Below are 20,535 nucleotides of genomic sequence, written 5' to 3' on the forward strand. Positions count from 1 at the left end.
CTGCCTAAACATTGGTGTGATGGTTTTGGAATGTCTGGATGACGATGATGAAACTCGTCTGCAGCTTCCCTTGTTCTATGCTTCTCCCTACATTCATTATTCAGAATCAACATATTTATTCTTCAACTCTCAATCAATATAAATTAGAGCTCAAAATAATAATGATCTCTCCAGCTCTCAATAACTTCAAAAACGAAAAAAAACATAAATACAGAGTCCAGCACAATGATCTGTTTGAATTGATCCCGCACAGATTTCTTGATAGTTGCACTTGAGTGGTATATATCTTTGAGCAGCACAAGCCATGCCATTTTAATTACCATTATGGCGTGGACAGGTGAACATCGTGCATTTTGTTGTTGAAGCACATTTCAAAAGTGTGATTCTGTGATTGCAACGCAGCGGCAATTTAGTACCCATTTTAAGTAGGTGTACCCAGAAGAATTCCTGATAAGAAACCATACTGTTACGGGTGAGAAATTTCAGACAAAAGGTTCAACTTTCAAATAGAAGTCGTCTGGTAGATGTCGCAACGTTTGGACTCCCGAGAATACTGCAGCAATGAGACATGCTGTTACTACTTCTCCGCGATGTTCAGCCATTAAACATTCTCTGACATTGGGAATATCCAATCGAATTGTTTGACGAATCTTATGCCTATACCTCAAGTTCCATACCTACAAAATTATGGTGGTTCAGGAGCTTCTGGAACATCATTGGTTCAACTGCCAAGCTGCTTTTGAGACCATATTGGAAAATGTTCCAGCAACGCTGTTATGATCAGAAGTGATTAAGCTCTTTTCATTTGTCGGACCGGATCAACAAACAAAACCTTCTGTATTGAGCACCAGAAAATTCTACAGAAATCCATCAGTGACCTCTTCGTTATTGTTTGGTGTGCTGTTGCACAATTTGGAATAAGGGTATAATTTTTGAAGAAGGACACACAGTCACTGTTTCAGGAGTGTATAGCTCGTAAGGGCAAGCATTTGGAAGACATTATCTTTAAAACAAAGTGATGTCAAATTGGCAAGCGTTCTTCTATAAAATGGTAAAATAAAATTTTGAATAAGATCTATATTGTTCTTTTTATTTATTATTCTTTAATCAAGATGTATTTTTATTTATGTTTCAAATTGGAGAGATCATTCTGCTGGACCCTGTATAAACGAAAAATAGAAGTAATTTCTAAATAGAATAATGCATTCCATTTGGCAAGTCAGTTTTGTGTCACATGGTATGTTGTTGTTGTTTTCTAATGCCAGGTGTTTGACAATAAAGTCATTTGATCTCTTGCACTCCAATATGTATCACATGGTATTTAACCACTATGTGTAATTGTATTATAACCAAGACATATTGGATGCAGAGTATGAAGCAATTTTTAGGACAGTTCTTATTGTCCTATATAAGGAGCATGAAAAGAGAAGAAACCTAAGTGCAAGTGTTGATATCAGCAAATTACAATCAAAATCCACAGTTAATTCCCGATTTACCACGAAAATCGTCTGCAGCTGCATTTAGATTGGCAACAGGCCATGATTGTTTGGCCAAACACCTACATAGAATTGGAATATATCAGTCCCCTAACTGCCCATTGTGCAACTCAAACCAAGAAATGGATTCGGAACACCTCAAAATCTGTGCTTCAGTGGCTGGCCATGATAATATCTTTGAAAAATATTGGAGTGCAAGAGGTCAAATGACTTTATTGTCAAACGCCTGGCATTAGAAAACAACAACAACAATCTTTAAGTGAAATATTCTCATTATCTCAGCAGAATTCTAGAATTATCACGAAAATTCTTTCAAAATAACTCATAAATACTAAATGTAAACAATAGTTTCTACTAAGGTATGTGCTGTAGTTAGATGAGAGACCAACAAATGCAAGAATCACTTCCTAATATGAAGGATAGTAAAAATGTGTACTGCTATTAAATAAAGTCTTCCTTTTTAAGAATATCTCCTTTATCTTATAGAACGATATATGTATAAGAGGACATTACACAGAAGATTAGCTAGAATCCCCCACATATACTCATGCATGCTTGCTTCACCTCTCACTCATTTGCGTACCCACACTTTCCATATCCAATTACATTTGAAAGAAATTTTCCCATCTTTTGGTAAATTCTACACACACATTCTGTGCAAATGCACATGAGCACACACATTGTTGGAAAATGTAATAATTGTTTGTGATAAACATTACATTAAAAACACAAAAACTTGCTAGAAAAATATTTACTTAGTCACCAAAGATTAAAAAACAATACCTGCGACAAACCATTCATTTTGGTAATAATATGGATGCTCTTGTGCCAGAATGGGCAGGAACATGAGTTAATATGTGGAAAGGTTGACTGTCTTGAACAGTTTTTTTTTTTTTGCACATGTTACGAAGTTAAAATAAAATACATCAAATGAATTAAAAATATTTATAATGGATGCGAATGCATAACAACTAATGTCTTACATGGTATGTCTCGGTTTAACAAATCCAATCCATTCATGTATAAAATATAAATATGTATAATAGCATACATACATACACACACACCGAACCCGCTCAGTGCACAAAATTGCCAACCCTCCAGAATGCCATAGAATTTGTAATAAGTCACTATTTCCTCTAAATAGTATGGAAAATGTCTATACATTTCATGGAACACTTTGCATATTTTACTGATGAAGTAATAAATATTCATGCAATATCTGAAAAGTTGGACAATCATATGCATCACAACATTCATAAACTTGTAGCAACCAGGAAGATCTGCTCATACCCCCCCCCCCAATTCCAGCAAATTATTTATAATACAAGGGCCAAAGTAAAGTCTTTTTCTTATGTTGCAATAAAAGCTTATAAAGTGGAAGAAGCACTTTGGTGTTTTAATATTTTTAATTTTATAAACCACAACCAGTCTACATGCTCCATTACCAATATCAGTGGCACAGACATATGGCAATGTAACCTCTAACAAAAAGATATAATAATAGTATTAAAAATATCTACAGTAGCATCAGGAGCAGCAGCAGCCATAGTAATACTAATTAAAAAAAGTGACTGATGTGACAATAATGAAGACTAAGAGGAAAAGGAGAAAGAATGACGAAATAATGATAATGACTATAATTATATGAGGGGCCAAGTCCACCAGTGGTCAGTTTGTGGATTAATACAATTTCGGATGAAGAAAACTTAGCTTTATTCATTGCCACAACAAATAAAGCCCATAACTCATTTGTTACTCCACAGAGGGCAGCATTTCCTGTGGAAGATGAAGGTTGCTAAGCATGAGCCAGGAACTTTAAGAGTCAGTTTCTCAGAACTATTCCAGACGGACTTGGTCCACTCTGGTTGTGAACCCCTCATATAATTTTCTACGCATTTTCACAAACCAAAGGCGTGCTATCATATTTTCTCTCACGACAAGACTAAAAATTCCCATAATACTATATAAATAATAGTATTAAAATGAGAGCCAATTTAAAGCACGGTGTAAATGATTACTTTGTGTTATTTTGCTATAGGTTTCACAGTGCCCTCTTTATACTGGAATATTATCATTATCATCTTCTACTTTCAAGATTTGAGCACTTAGACCCATTATGTTCTCATTGGAAAATTATGAACCAGCACTGGACATGATAGGTCATGTGGTTAGCATAACGCAAGACAACTTAAAACAACAGTGGGCAAACATTAGAGACACATATCCAGGACGATAAATATTTACATTCCTGCTACGAATATAACATTTTGCAACACCTGGAGTGATACTTTGCATAATAAGAAAGTACAAATTTTTGCATAACCTAGCATATATACTAACACTTGCAGTACTATACTGTCTTGGTCCTTTTTTTTATTCAGTCACCAAAACTCAAGTTAGCATTATCAGTAGCCCTTGCCTTAAAATGTACAATAAAAAAATCAATACACCTGTGTCATAACAGGCTTGGGCACTAATACCTCAATTGAGTCCCTGCAGACTACCCCTTACTCCCCACTCCACTTTCCCCGGCTGAAGCAGTAATATTTTGGCTCGATATGAGTAGAAAGGAAGGTAAACATTGCTGAGGCCACACAGAGCACTACGCTATGTACGTGATGTTTGCTATATCCAGTGGCCACACTGAAAGCTATGTTTTACAAAACTCTTCTGTCTACCAGTTAGCTAAGAGACAAGAAACAATATTTCCTGCTCCATTAAAACATTTCATGTCATAGCTCCTATGATAGTCAGTCAATCGCGCTGTAATTTTTATGAATGATAGATTAGTGTCTAAGGAAAGCAGATAAAAGAATTCAAAATCAAAATCTTTTATTTTAAAGTCAGGAAAAAAATACTTCTTCCGCAGATATTAAATTACGATATTTTCGAAAAATCGCGTGCACCACTTCCTTTATCCGTTTATAATGATTCATATTATTTATTTAGTCTTGGGCTCAGATGAAAGATAAAAACATATTTATATATTGTTATGGTCATTTATATGCAATAGAAGTATAAAATATATCTAGGGCTTTGTTCCACAAACATGCATGCTTTCTAAATTCAATTAACTGCTCATATTCACAATAATAATAATAATAATAATAATAATAATAATAATAATAATAATAATAATAATCCGTGGTGCTACAGCCCTTGAAGGACTCAGACCAACAAGCCGGCTGCTGGCCTTACATTCACATGCCAAAGGAGAGGTGGACGATCATTCAACCAGAATGGAGGTATTGTGTGGTTACCACAATGATCCCCCAGCCATTATAGCTGGATTTCGCAACCTATCGTAGCTCCCCAAGTGCATTACGATGCTGGGTGGGCACCAGTCCCATACACTGGCCGAAATTTCATGAGAAAATTTCTTCCCCCATGAGGACTCAACCAGCACGCATTCCGTAATGCGAATTCTAGGAGGATGCCTTAGTCACATTCACTATATGTACCCACTTATTGAAGTGAAAATAATCAGAAAACACAAGTTGTGAAGATGATTGTTGCAACCTGAATGTGAGTTCTGCACTTGGCATGAAAGAAACCTGTCCAATGGTCTACTTCGCAAGCCCATATATAGCGATGTTTTGAAAATATAACCAAGAATCAAACACTTCACGACGTAGCTAAGATAATGAACATTGTGAGCGCAGCTCTGTGTGGCCAGGTAACTGTGAATAAAGAGAGCTACATTTTGCAAATGTAGCGAACATCATGCGCTGTGTGGTCTCTGCATTATACTTCGGCTGTTACAAGAATGCCTCTTAACAACGCATGTGAAGGTAATGCAAAATAGACAAAGAACTTCACCTGTATCCCTGTAAGGTTTTTGTTTATATTACCATGGCAACTTTACAGCATTGTCATATTTCTGCAGTAGAACATACTTCAGTTATCTAGTTGAGAGCAGATGAAAAATGTTTAGTTTATACTACTGTCTTTTTCTTACGATTTTTATTTTATTTATAACCAATTTTAGAGATTATACTAAGTGCATCTTGGACATAAAGTTACTGTCTGACTGAGTGGTTCTATAGCATCTCGATTTCCCCATCCATTTCTGCTGATCTCTGTGTAAAGGCTTGTGGTTGAAGTGTTTGGCTCTTTCCTGAAAATACTTGCTGCTCGGAATTGTAAGTTTACGTAATATAATAAAACTGTTTAAAATAACTTAAAGAAAAGTACCCTATAAAGTAAGTGTCACAAAACTTTCCCCATTTTGCCGAACCTGAAACATAACTACTCGGTCGGACAGTAGTATAATGTTTCCAATAGTTGCATGTCATGCTGGCTTCAGATAAATGTTAGAGCTTTACTTCTGGCAATCCCACTCTTATAAAAGATTATCACTGCTAAATATTAAATCAGTGACTGTCAGTATGTTGATAATACAAGATATGAATGTAGCCATAAACAACATATGAATGTCAACCTACATGGTTGTTTTTATTTCGTTGAGAAATGACGAAGCTATAATGAAAAGAGGTATGGGGTTTAAACATATGTAAAGTTGAAGAAACTGTCAAGCCTGTTTGAAGAAGCAGCTTCGTTATTATGTTAGCAGTATGTGGACAGGGGCAGACATTATCATGCTGTAGTCCTTCCACTCATTTTTCAATTGCAGCCTCAGAGCGACTGAGATGTTCGCAATAATATCAGCAGTAATGGTTACATTCCTCGGAAACAATTCATAGTAGATGACGCCTTCTTTGTCCATCAGGTGCACAAGATTAGCTTACATGGATGGACACCAGCTTTTTTGTTAGGGCTGAGGCATTCCTTTCTGTTCTTCAAAATTTAAATTATGGTTTATTTAATGATGCTCGCAACTGCCGAGGTCGTATCAGCATCGCCGGTGTGTGGAATTTTGTCCTACAGAGTTCTTTTACATACCAGTAAATCTACTGACATAAGCCTGTTGCATTTAAGCACACTTAAATTCCATCAACCTGGGCAGGGACTGAACCCGCAACCTCGAGCACAGAAGGCCAGCACTATACCGACTCTGTTCTTTATGTTGATGTAAAGGCACCATTTTGCGCCACCAGTAACAACAATTTGGGACAAAAACGATCGATGTTGTTGACAAGCTAAATGAGGATGAACAAGCAAAGAAGAATGGTAGCATGTTGATTTTTGTTGTTTTTGCTTAAAACGGTATCCATATACCCAATTTTTTTAACTGTCCATGGAATGCAGAAGTCGTATGATGGTTGATTGGTCGTAGTTCATTATATTGGCCAATTCCAGAGTTGAATGACGTGAATCATTGTGAATTGAAGTACTTAAACAGTCTTCAACAAACTCAATCGTCCTGAATGTGGAGAATCATTCATGTCAAAATGATCCTCTTTATACGAGAAAACAATTTTTGTACCCTACTTTCTCCAATGTCATTTTTCTCATAAACAGCACAAATGGTTCTAGTGGCCTCTGATGCTTTTACTCCTCAATTAAACTTAAACGTATTTGTCTTTAGCCCATAATTATCACAAACTTTATTAAAAATTCGAAAAATTGAAGATGTATTCAGTAACAAAATACTATGACATTAAAATGACAAATTCCAAATTACAAAGACCCTATCGCCATGGAAAACAAAAATGCTATGAACGTGTGTGTCAACCTGACAGATTATGACAGGGCAGTTGTAGAACAAGTATTAGATAAAAATGATTAAGAAATAATGCAATCATGTGGTAAAGGGTGGGGAAATTCGTGGGTACAGAATTAAAGGATTAATAATTAGAGACAAATTGTAATATGCTGCAGGAATATATATATATATATATAATTTCCAAAGTTTGTTTATATAAGAAATGTGGGGAAAAACAACAGGTAAATCAGTGCAATTTCATCATTCTCATAAGAGATCAGGCATTTTTAGTGTCAAAAATTTAATATGACTAGTGTTTCAAAACGAATATGTATAATATTAAATGTATCATCTGTTACGATGTTTGTGTAATTTATATCTATTTATTATTGCATTTGATGAAGTTCTAGGTATTTTAATTTTTAAGAAAAAAATTATTTAAGAAGTACAATATATTTTGCGAAAATATCTTCAATTTCTGTAGTGAGAACACCAAGTCATTATTCAGATACTGAAACAAACTTTTAACACATGAATACTAAAGGTGAAGATATTTCATACTGAAGGTGTTTGTGATGCATCTATCTCAAGTCCACAGAGTGATCTCCAGGATAAGCAAAAGGAGGGGGAAACTAGGTACCAGCACATAGAAGAAAAAGACTGCATTCACTCGTAAGTACATGGACAACTACTTGAAACTTGATTTCATACAATGCCCTGACAATGAACAACCTCAATGTGTTCTGGAAAATTAAGCTATGAAGCCATCGCGAATGAAGCCATTTCGACATCTCAACACAAAACAAACCCATTGAATTCTTCAGGTGTAAAAGAAATGCACTTAAAACATAAAAGAAAATTATTTCCCAAGTTTCGACTACTGATACTTCACTTCTGACGGCATCCTATTTAATATCATTAAAGATAGCCAAATGTAAAAAATTGTATTCATTTGTCGAAGAACTCATTAAGCCTTCTTTGATTTCTTCTTCGTTTTTCCACAACATATCTCTGTTAAACTACATTTTCTGCCATGACTGTGCTTAAAACGAAACAGTGCAATTATCTGCAACTTCCTGATTATTCCCCTTTGGCTATCACTTCTACTCATCCCAGAATTAACAAGTTAACAGACAGAAAACAGCAACAAAAGTCTTACTAGTCTCGTTAAAACCTTAAAAATTCTCAGGTGTAATAACAAATACAATAAACTAAGCACTAAGGTTAGCTTTTTCCATAACTTATAATTATTGCTGTGTTAGTATGCTGCATTTTTAAATTCATAATATTAATTAGTATTGAAACTAGTGTTTAAAATTGAGAGATTCGTACATTTTATACATAAAATTACATACACTGCATATAAAAACATTTGGCTTGTGTATGTGTGATAACCAGGGAACGGATTTATATGGACTAAAAATATATGAAATATGTAAATATATATGTAGTTATTTTTACCAAAATATGGAATTAAATATGGATTTTTACCAAAATATGGAATTAAATATGGACTTAAAATTATAAAAAAATGACTATGTACGTTAAATATTGGTACATTTTAATCAAACTAAACAAAAAATATAATGGACGTACCTTATCTTCCAATGTAGTTTCAACAAAACACAATTTTTATTGTCTGTTACCATAACAATAGGTTACAAACATTTCTTTCAAGTGCTGAAAAGTGAATCTTCTTCTATTGTCTCTGAGGATAGATTTATACTGACTAAAAGAGCGTTCGACGTCACAAGAAGTAACTGGTACATAATTCAATTTCACAATGTCTGCTGGGGATAAGTCCAAGTTAATCTTCACTGTTGATTCACCACTCATCACAGCAACAACCTTTTGTAGTTCTTCATATCCAGGGTTTTTTGAAAGTACAGTGTCCACCTTAGCTCTTACTGCATCTGCAACTTTACCTCTACCACGATTCAGTTGTTCCACAGTACTATTTATAATTTCAAAACTTTCAGATAGTGAAAGGTGCCTATTTTGGAGACTTTTGAGCGTTTTTATGATGCATGAAAATGTATGCTGAATGTGAGCTAAGTCATTCTTCACACTTATGTCACAGGTAACTGTTTTCGCAGTATCAATTGAGACTGCATCTTCAGAGTCCAATGCAAGGAGAACATTGTTAATAGAGTCTATATGTTCTGCATAATATTCAACTGCTTCTAGCCATGTACCCCATCTAGTTAAAATTGGCTTTGGTGGCAATGGAATTTCAGGGTACATTTCTTTCAACACGTTAACTCTACTGGGAGCTTTGAGAAATACTTTTTTCACTGATGAAATCAACAAATCTACTTTAGGGAAATTGTCTCTGACCACTTCTGCCACACGATGAAATGCATGCGCCACACAAGTAAAATGAGTCAATTTAGGATATACAACAGATAATGCTTGTCCAGCTTTGACCATATAAGGGGCAGCATCGCTAATAAAGAATAACACATTATCGTACATAATACCCTTTGGCCACAGGATACCCATAGCTTCGTTGAACAGTTTAACTATAGTTTTGTTATTGCACTTTTCTAGAACATCACAATGTAAAAGAATTCGTTCAGAATATTGTTCACTTAACAAACCGATAACTACATTACCAACAAGTCTACCTTCTTTGTCGGGAGTCTCATCAATGGAAACCCAAATTGAACTATCTTTAATTTCATCTCTTATCTTCTGTATTGTCTCATCGTAGATGGATGGAGCATACGTCTTCCTAAGTGTTGACTCATCCGGGATTGTATGTTGAGTATATTTTTCAAGGAATTCCCTGAAGACCTTATTCTTTAGTTTGTAGAGAGGAATATCAGCAGAGATGAGAGAACGGCACAGGTCGATGTTAAACTCAGATCTTACATTCGATGTTGTTGGTTGTGTTAAAAACAATTGTCTCTGCTTGGAATTTAGTTGTTTGTTGGCCTGATGTTTACTAGTTGTAATGTGTTGTTGCACCAGGAACTTTTGTGTAGATGATACTGCACACTGACACAAATTACAAAATAATATTTTATTGTCAGTTGATAAACCATCTTCTTTAAATTCTGAAATGTAACTTGTTAGTTTTGATTTTAAATTGACTGAATGACGTACTTTTGGCATATTTACCGTCTTTATAGTATGATTTACAAAACTGAACCTATGTGTACTCTGACTGGCATTTAACTGTTGAGCTGCACAACTGAAGTCTGTTAAAAATTTTAAATTAAATTAATACAGTTTTGTAACTTACTTTCCCATTGTTGATAGGACTGCTAATTTTCAAATAACTCTGATGTTAAAGGGATTACTGAACATGTGTTTAAATCTCTATTGTTGAAATGTATTTTTAAAAGTTAATGGAATTTTGTTTTGTTTTATTGTTAAACCTAATATAATATGGACTGTTTTATATGAAATATGGAAAATATATGGAAATTAACGAAAATATGTACTAAACTCTAAAATATGGAAAAATATGGAAAATAAAAGTAGGATTTTTCAACCCTACACATTGTGAAACATAAAGATAATGCAAAATATAAATTATATTAGCTTTATAAGTAAATATGTATTTACATATAAATCCTTTCCCTGGTGATAACATTTCGCCGGTCAGAAAGAGATAATATGTCAATGAAAATGAGCATAAATTAAATTAATGATGTTGGCTTGAATAAACTACAACATGCTATAAAATTTCATTAACCCTGCGATTTATAATTAATTAAATTACTTGTCAACATGTCCCACCATTTTCATAGTGTATTAATATTATTTAAGTCTTAATATTATTATGCCATACTCAATTATTAATACTTATGTTAGTTAAATGTATTAACTTAGTATGGTATATTGGTGTAATATCTGTCTATATACCATCTCAGTTCTCCTTTTTCTACGTTTCATAGCAGAACTTGTTTTGTAGATATTACTTATATGTATGATTTAATGATTCATCATCTATGACCTAGCTTGGCTTTTAACGAACCATGACTTCTAAACTTTCCATTTCCTAAAATGAGTGTTATATGAGGTAAAGGCTCCCTGTATAATATAATTTTGCTTCCTGACATGATTTCTGGTATAGTTGGTTTGCTTTCTAAAATTGATTTGAAGATGATAGATAAAAACTTTTAAGGTTGGTTGATATCTTATTAAGACCACTTCACAACTATGCCATAAGGCTTTCCTTAACTGATCTAGACTTAACTGATTACTCCTTTCAACGTGTGTACCTTGTATGTATATGTTGACAGATATTGTTAGACAGAATGCTGTGAACTATAAATACATACATAGTGTTCTGCTCAAGAGCAGGGTTTTCACTGGAAACCCAGCATTCTCCAATCTTTCCTATTTTCTGCCTTCTCCCAATCACAATTCCTTCCAGTGCAACCTTCAGTAGGCAGTTTCTTCTCAGCCAGTGATCCGACCAATTCCTTTTCTTCTTCCTGATCAGTTTCAGCATCATTCTTTCTTCACCCACTCTTTCCAACACAGCTTCTGTGAACTGTAAAGATTTTTAAATTTAAAGTGCACTCATTCTTTTTCTACCAAAGGTTTCCACAATTTATTAAAACGATGCCATCTGCTACCAAGATGGAAAGTCTGGATATTCATCTTCATTCGTGATAGAGCTTTCAAATGTAGGAAATTTACTACATGAAGATAAGAGTTTTATTTCCTTCCAGAAACAACCACACTCCCCAGAAGACTATTGAGGTTTTGGTGAGAAAATGGTTCAAGCAAGCTTACAAGTCAAGAGGTAGGAATAGAGATCAAGACTGGTTATGCAGAATGAGGGTTGACTTCTTTGTTTGAAGCATGTACTACATCTGTATGTGCACTTCTAGTTAAAGTTTATGATGCTGAAGTACATTTAAGAACGTCATGTTCATGAATTATGGCACTCTTGTATTAGTACTGGTACAGCATTAGAAAAAGAAATGTGTTACACGAAGAAGTATCACCTATTTGGTGTACTTCAAAAACATCTGCAACAGAAGCCTTCTATAAAGACAAAGAGATATGAAATAAGCACATCCTTCCTAACGAAATGTAATTATTGAAGTACAATATAAGAGATTCAGAGAAATTATCAATGCGTGCAAGATAAAAAAATATCAGAGTTGTAAATTAAGTAATGGTAACAACAAAAATATAAAAAAAGTGAATTTATTTGAAAATACCCATTACAACAGGCCTCCAATATGATGGCTGGCCATGTCCGATATCTTTTGCCAAATGTGCGGGACTCATTGCATGCTGTCAGCCAAGTGGTTTCTATTGAGAGCAGCAATGGAGTGCTACATTGCTTGATTATTGCATGCACATTAAGAAACCACACCCTCTCTGTGGGTTCTTTCATCTGGGAAAACAAGTACTAATCACAAGGACTCGCACGCACACGCACACGCACACACACACACACACACACACGTCACCAAACCTGACTACATTGCTGACTGGGCATGGAAGAATCAATAGTTATCTCCACCGATTCAGAATTAAAGATAGTCCAATGTGCGTGTGTGAAGTTGGGGAACAATCAGTCGACCACATAATATATGTATGTGAGAAACTAAAAACACAAAGGGAAACATTAAAAGCTTGTGTAATTATGAGTGGAGGGAAGTGGCCTGTTGAAAAGAACGAATTGGGAGTACCTATGTAAAACATTTAGAAAAATTTGCCAATAGTATAGACTTAGACTCTCTACAATAAGGATTTAACTTTAGAATAATTTGAATAATTTAAATTAATCAAAGGTACTAAGTAAGTAACTTTAGGATACGAAACTAAATAAGTAGCCATATTAGCACAAATAATAGCAGGGTAAGGATAATCATTTTGTGACAAAGGTCAACTTACGCATGTAGTATTACTTATAGTAATAATGGAACATGCAGTTCAAAAAAAAAACACACACACACGCACGCACGCACACACACCCACAAATATTCTGCCCATGGGCGGGTCTTTCACTGCCAACCCAGCATTCTCCAATCTTTTCTATTTTCTGCCTTCCTCTTAGTCTCTGCATATGATCCACATATCTTAATGTCGTCTATCATCCGATATTTTCTTCTGTCCCAAACTCTTCTCCTGTTCACCATTCCTTCCAGTGCATTCTTCAGTAAGCAGTTTCTTCTCAGCCAGTGACCCAACCAATTCCTTTTTCTCTTTCTGCTCCAGCATCATGCTTTCTTCATCCTCTCTTTTCACCACAACTTCATTTCTTATTCTGTCTGTCCATTTCATTCGCTCCATTCTTCTCCATATCCACATTTCAAATGCTTCTATTCGTTTCTCTTCATTTCGTCGTAAAGTTCATGTTTCTGGCCCATATAATGCCACACTCCACACAAAGCACTCACTAGTCTCTTCCTTACTTCTTTTTTCAGAGGTTTGCAGAAGATGCTCTCTTTTCTATTAAAAGCTTCCTTTGCCATTGCTATCCTCCTGGCTATAGCTCATGTTACTGCTTACAGTACATCTCAAGTATTTGAAGTTGTTTACTTGCTCTACTGCCTCATTTGAAAAATTCGTAAGTTTATTATCTATATATATGAAGGGTTGGCAGGAAGAACGATGAGGGTACATATAACAAATTTGAGAGAAAAATGAATTTTAAACTTTAAAACAGTCTGCTTTAATTCGTATGCGTAACGTCATTACTTTTAATTTCTTTTATTGCACCTGGAGATTTTTTAATAACCATGTAAGCCTCTATTAGTTCTCAACGTAATCCAATAGATGGCACCTCTAACTAAAAAAAAATTCATTTAATGGACCCTCATCGTTCTTCCCGTCGACCCTTCATATATATATAGGTATATATATATATATATATATATATATATATATATATATATATATATATATATATATTATTGTTGTTGGCTAATGCTGAATTTCTGACAATAAAATCATTAATTTTCTCGTTCTCCAGTATTTTTCACTCAAGGATGCCAAGTTGATGATGGCTGGACAGTGTCTGCCTGCCTGCCTGCCTGCCTGCCTGCCTGCCTGCCTGCCTGCCTGCCTGCCTGCCTGCCTGCCTGCCTACCTATCTACCTACCTACCTACCTACCTACCTATCTATCTATCTATCTATTGTAACACACTTTTATGCTTCTCTCTATATGAGAAATCCCTTTCTGAAGTTTTGTCGTCGAGTTTTGATACACCCTGTGTGTGTATATAAAAAATATATATATATATATATATCCCACTGCCATCTCTCTCAATACCATCTTATTTCTACGATGTGACAATGTGTGTTGTACAACAGACAAGGTGCAGTATTGTACAATAAATTGTGGTCACCTGCTCACTACAACCAAATGCAAATGGCACTCCAGAAAAAGTTGTTAGTGAGCTGTATTGGCAGTTTGCTGGGGTTAAGCATGACCTTAACTCTTGACGGGTTTCTGGAGAAACTTTTTTGGTCAGGGAGATCCAGGACGGCACCATTCGTTGTCTCTTTAGATTCATATGCCCGTGCATATGTTTCATAAATGGCCATAATGCAATGCAGCAAAGCATTCTTTTTCTTGTATCTTTCCAGATGAAGGCCAGCCACTGCATACCTGTGCTATTTTTGCACGTCTGTCAAGTGATGTGGAACCCCTTGTGATGCGATTTTGAGCATGCTGAGGTGTTTCTGATGATGTGCCATACTGTTTCATGGTTGACCCTAACTCCTTGGCCAAACTGTCATACAGTTTATAGGCAGTCTATTGAAACGATGCCCTGCACAAGCTCTATGTTTTCATTTGATATGAACAGGTGATCTGTATGGGGATTATTCTCTGTTGGTTCTCATCCACACAGAACAAACTAACCCATCTTGCTATTGTTCAATATGATAATATAGGCTTTCCAAAGGCTACAATAACATTTCCTTGTATTTTACCCTTGCGCATCTTCGAGCTTGATCTACAATTGTTATTCTACCTTATGGCAATGTACATCATCTTGACCATGTTTCCACATAAGTGTACTTGTTGAACTAAATCGAAGCACACGTATCCATACTGTGCTGATGTGATTTTTATGGCAGTCTTGCCATTACTTTATTTACAACCTCTGTGTATATGTATAAAGTAGAACAAATAGAATACTCAAAAAGTTATGGAATAATGTAACTAATATAAATAAATATAAAACCAAGCAAACTAGAAAATAATAGCACAAAACTATGGTTACTATTTCTAGTGTTGAGCTGTATGGCAAACCTATCTGCCATCTTCCAACCCAGCAGCACTGAACAATGTTCGCAACCTAAGAAAGAGCTTCACAGGTCAGGAAGTATTGAGAAATTTGAACTGTGATCTTCGATGAATAAAACACGAGAAAACATGCATCAATATTATAAATTGTCACAAGCATTTTGCAAATTGCAAACTTGCAGTCAAGGAGTTCATATTATGGATGCTGATTCAAACCTAAGTTAAGTTTTCCACATAAAGTTATAAAAAAAAAGCACTTTCTTTTTCCAAGGCTGTACATATACCCTGTAGTTGTTTCAAATTCATATAATGAATAATGCAGTTCCATGTAACAATACCTAAACTGTATGATGGATTATGTCGTACTGTTTGCAGAAGAGAGAGAAACAGCCTTCCCTAATGAAGACCAAAGATCAAATCTTGACAAGCTAAAGGGGAATTTGCTGTGGGCAAGACCATATTTAGGACAGGTTTTCTCAAACACTTTCGTTTCTCCTGCCACAACTCTACCATATCTTAATAATTCAGTTGTCAGTATAACCAGTGTAGTAATATAGGAAAACTATTACGACAAACCATCTTCCCAGAAGACCAATTCCATGAAATTCCTAAGGCAAACGTTCTGCAGATAAAGTTACTGCAGAAATCCTTGCAGCTGAGGCTAAGCTTCAGTATTCAGGTATGGCATAATATAAGCAAGGAAAAAGGACATGTAAAGTGTTCAAGAAATATTGTAAGATTATATCTCACCGTAAGGAAGTATGCATAACATACAATGCACTGAAATTTTCTGCAAGGTAAACGTTACATTAAGGAACAATAAAATCTTCCCAAAAGACAAAATTATTCTATAATGAAAATAAATATCTGAATTACATAAGTTATAAAAAATTAAGGAAATTTAAAATTAATCACTTCTTAAATTAGTATGTTCTCTTAAAGATTGAACCTTCCTAAATTAATAGGCCTTATGTATATGGAATATAAATCCTTATAAATGATATGTTGTGCTACCATTTCATAATCGAACAATAATTATAACTTTTACGGACGGAATACTTATGCTTACATGCAGTTACAGGTAAGAATCTGAATGTAAATTTGTTAGTGCTCATACATCAGAAGTTTGTCGTTTAGATAATAATAAAAAGCAAAGTACAGAAATGTGACCTTGTAAATTTTCAAATGTTAAATTTTTAAATATAATGCACTAATGAAACAGGAGCCTAAAATGAGTGCAGTACAAAGCACTGACAGTTACAGGTTTGTTCGTATAGCAGTTTCCAACAGTTTGCAATTGTCATGAGCATGCAGCATGCATACTTCAAATTTACAAGCCGAAAAGTCGATGTGCACATGTTCATGACAGTTGCAAACTGTCGGAAACTGCTGTACGAACAAACCTTATACAAATTCCAACTATATTTTTCGTGATTCTTATGAATTAAATATAGTAAAATAGTTAGAAACAGAAACATTGTTTAAAATTCAAGCCATGAATTTTTCTCTGTTCTCTATTTTAAAATTTTAAGATTTAAACTCTCTACTTCAAGCAGAAGAAAAGTATCTACTGAATAACCGTCATGTGGTTACTCTTTGTACTGACCACAATGTCTGTGCTTCATCACTCGTAGTAAGGAGATGTAGCATGTATTATATCTAGTTTGATTGGTCAGCCAGCATCATACACAGAAGCAACATTCATTAGCCCAGAAAAAGAACCTTCACTTTACAGAATTGATTTATAAGTGCTACTGTAGATTTTAATGTGCTTGACAAGAAAATTCGATATAAAGATTATATTTTCAAATTATGGAATAGACTATAACAGCCAAACTCATGGCTTTATAAGAGTTGAAAGTGTCTGTAAATAGTCCTAAGTCTTGAAGGAATTTAAATTTAACATACATTTGAACCTGAGACTAGAAGGTATGTTGGAGAGAAAAAATTAAGAGGCAGGAAAAAAGAAGAGACAAAAAATATATATTATGTAAAATATATTATTACTATTATTTACTGATAAAGACAAGAAATAAACTTTCTTTTTCCTCTATTCTGAATTTATACAAACATAAGTGATATGTGACGTAACAGGTACTCGTATGTACTTCTCTACCTTGTTTACGTTTATGTAATTCAATTTCTCAATTTCGACACTCATTGTCTTTGGTAAAATAGCATAAAATTCGTATAAACATATCATAAAGATGCCCAAGTTTCGTATATATTCATTCTATATTGTGTACAATTTTCCAAATATACAATAAGACACAAAATTACCAGTCACCTACTTATAAGTTTGCAGTTTCACATTTATAATATCTTAATTAAAGATCTCCATAAATTTTGTAAGCTCGCAATTTTAATACATGAGACATGACTTTCAATACCAGAAAGTCCAATTTATTATCATTTGATATGAAATTTATATTTACTCAAGGAAAGTAATTTTTTCTCAAATTCAGGCAGCAATAACACACAAACAGAGCATAATAAATAGATACATTTTGAATATTTGTTTTACTGAATACTAAATGAGAGTAGTATAAGAGTGTATTGTTCATATAGCATTTCGTACAAAAGTACTATCACACAATAACGATACATCTGTTGTTCCCTCCATTAAGAGATGACCAATCAAACCAGAATTTGTCATTTAAGTAAGAAGTTTTTCCTCCTTAGCAATCTTACAAAATTAGGCATAGTATGAGGGAGGTATGGTCAGGTCTCCCAAGACTGCCAACTGCTCTTCTGTGAACTTCAGACTATGCTGTTCCCAGTTATCATGATGTGTTCTCTTGAAGTCACCAAGAGTCTTCCTTATGGTGGACTGCAGAACAGATAAACAATTTCAAGAAAACGTTAGATAGTGGTTTCTAATGTATAGCAACTGCAAATATACTCACAAGAAAAACGTCAACCATCTTCGACACATCAAAAATACCTCACCTGCAGCACCGAAAGTCTGTTGTGCAATGTGTAATGCAGAAACGCACAAAAATGAATATATTGCGAACCATTCAACACATAGTGAAGAATTAAAATAGAACTATAACGAAAAAAATGAAAATCTGTATTTCTTAAACAGAACATTTATATTTTTTTCTGCCAAAATATAGAAAACAAGGGGATCAGTAAAATTCCACTTCATGAATTATTAGGCCTATACACAATTTAGTGTTTTACTACAATTGTTACATAAGTAACTGAACAAACTCTACTGTGATTTTCATTTTTTTTTCAGCAATTAATTCAATATTTCAGATTATTAATGTTCAATTTATGTCATCTTAGCTGCTGAATAACATATGGTATTCTTATCTCAGTTTACAATTTAACAAGTTTGATCAAAATAAATTTTTAACATGAAAAGCAGTATTTTCACTAAATGCAGATTACAGTAAAATGAGAATGGAAACAGTTTTCATTGTCACTGTTCCCTCCTTCAAAATAAAATAGTCTTCTTCCTGGCAAGTGAGTCTTACTTTCTTATGAGAACTGTTACGAAAATGAAATGGTAATTTAGTATAGCGTAATAGCAATGTTATGGACGAAATTCTGATGTATACTTTAGTTTACTAACTTATATAGGTGAACAGAAAGAGAATCAGACACTACAGACAAGGAAATTCGTCATTTACTTGTGCCTTGACAGATGTAAATAATTCCTTGAATAAATAATATTACCATCAAAATATAACAAATGAAGAAGAAACAAATTAGTTCATAGTGGCCAGGATCTGACAGAATGAGCACATCTTGAAACACCATCCTCTATCTTATAACGCAGAATTCCTGCACAGAAATATCATATATACTTCGGTACATCATAATAATATGATGCATGTACAGGTAAGTAACCACTTTGTGACTGAAGATGGCGCTTATGCTGTCGGATTCCAGCCACTTAGTCCTCGTAATGAGTGCATCTCTGTACATAATATATTGGACATTGTGCCACTGTCACATATTCTGTGACACACTACATGAGGGTGGCCACCAAAGGGAAACTGAGAGGTAAAACTTAAACTGAGGATTCAATCCGGCATCAGAACTGGAATCTGGTGTGGCTTAGTGGATAAAGCATTAGCATGTAGAGCTGAAAACCCGGGCTTGGGTCCCAGTGCTGGAGAGAATTTTTTCTCTGTTCTACCCATCCTTCATCATAAAAAGCAGAGGTTAAGCTCTACTTCTCTTATTGAGGATTGACCAAATATATGCTACATTTATAGCTACAAGCATTATATCTAAAATGCAGTGGACCACAATATGTACGGGCTTTTATTATTCCACATAATTTTCTTTTTCAAAATTTTATTAGCGCGCGCACACACACACACACACACACACACACAAAAAAAATTCGTTTACATAAAAACCTGTACAGTTTCTGATAATTTATTTTTGAAGGCTGGATGTACATTAGATTTCAATCCCTGAGAATTTAAGGTTGAATTCATGAGATTACTTACTGGTATAGGTTGTGGGTCATTCAGATGATTCCCTAAGAGAAGAAAGACATCTGGCACAAACTCGGGAACATCATATGGATAGGCATTGATGAAGGCACAAAGTCCTAGAATTCCCGAGTGACGGAGCTTTAGTGACTGTAGAGCTATTGTGTCCACCACATGGTTATCCACCTTCTTTCTCTTCTTCAGGTTTGTCTTAGACTTCATCTTGAATTTCTCCTGCAAATGCACATAAATATACATCAGCAGAATTATTAACATGCATGATAAATACCATTAGCAAATAGTTGCATCTACTACAATAGCTTCATTTCCCAAGTTATGAAGTAAAATATTTTCCCCTTTTAATTTTATTTCTGCATCGAAAAAATAGAGTATTCTGTTATATTAGTGTACAATCCAGAGTTCATGTTTTCTTCACAGTGCACAGTACGAATAAAAAGTTTGTATTATGTTTTGTTACCAGGTTTACAGGATCCTTTCAAACAATCAATACACATTTTTTACCAGAAATTTTAACGCACCATATTTACTGATACCCAATCACTGTTTTACACTAAATTAAATAATTCTAGATTTATACATATGCATGATATATGCTGGAAGCACTGAAATGCATATGGAAGTAAACAATCATGATTTTATGATTGGGCTATTTCAGCCAATTAAGGGTGCCAGCAGGAGGGTGGGGAGTAGAGGTAAGATGCAAATGCCCTACTGAGAAGTCA

At 34.5% G+C, this 20,535-nt stretch overlaps 1 protein-coding gene across 3 annotated transcripts in view; it reads right to left on the reverse strand.

The window, feature by feature from the left end:
- Positions 1–11,472: 11,472 nt before the first annotated feature.
- LOC138699729 (proteasome activator complex subunit 4B-like) overlaps positions 11,473–20,535 on the reverse strand; it is a 58,675-nt gene continuing 49,612 nt past the window's right edge. The window contains exons 33-35 of one of the 3 annotated variants that reach the window (XM_069825830.1): positions 19,808–20,026; positions 18,027–18,165; positions 11,473–11,611 (exon numbers count right to left, since the gene is read on the reverse strand). In XM_069825830.1, coding sequence (XP_069681931.1) covers positions 18,031–18,165; positions 19,808–20,026 — 354 coding nt within the window. In that variant the 3' untranslated portion in view covers positions 11,473–11,611; positions 18,027–18,030. Of the gene's footprint in view, positions 11,612–17,315; positions 18,166–19,807; positions 20,027–20,535 lie in introns of those variants that run through there. The other 2 variants (XM_069825831.1, XM_069825832.1) reach the window with 2 other exon arrangements.

Source organism: Periplaneta americana, chromosome 5, assembly GCF_040183065.1.
Source record: "Periplaneta americana isolate PAMFEO1 chromosome 5, P.americana_PAMFEO1_priV1, whole genome shotgun sequence".
In the NCBI taxonomy this organism is placed as follows: Eukaryota; Metazoa; Arthropoda; class Insecta; order Blattodea; family Blattidae; genus Periplaneta; species Periplaneta americana.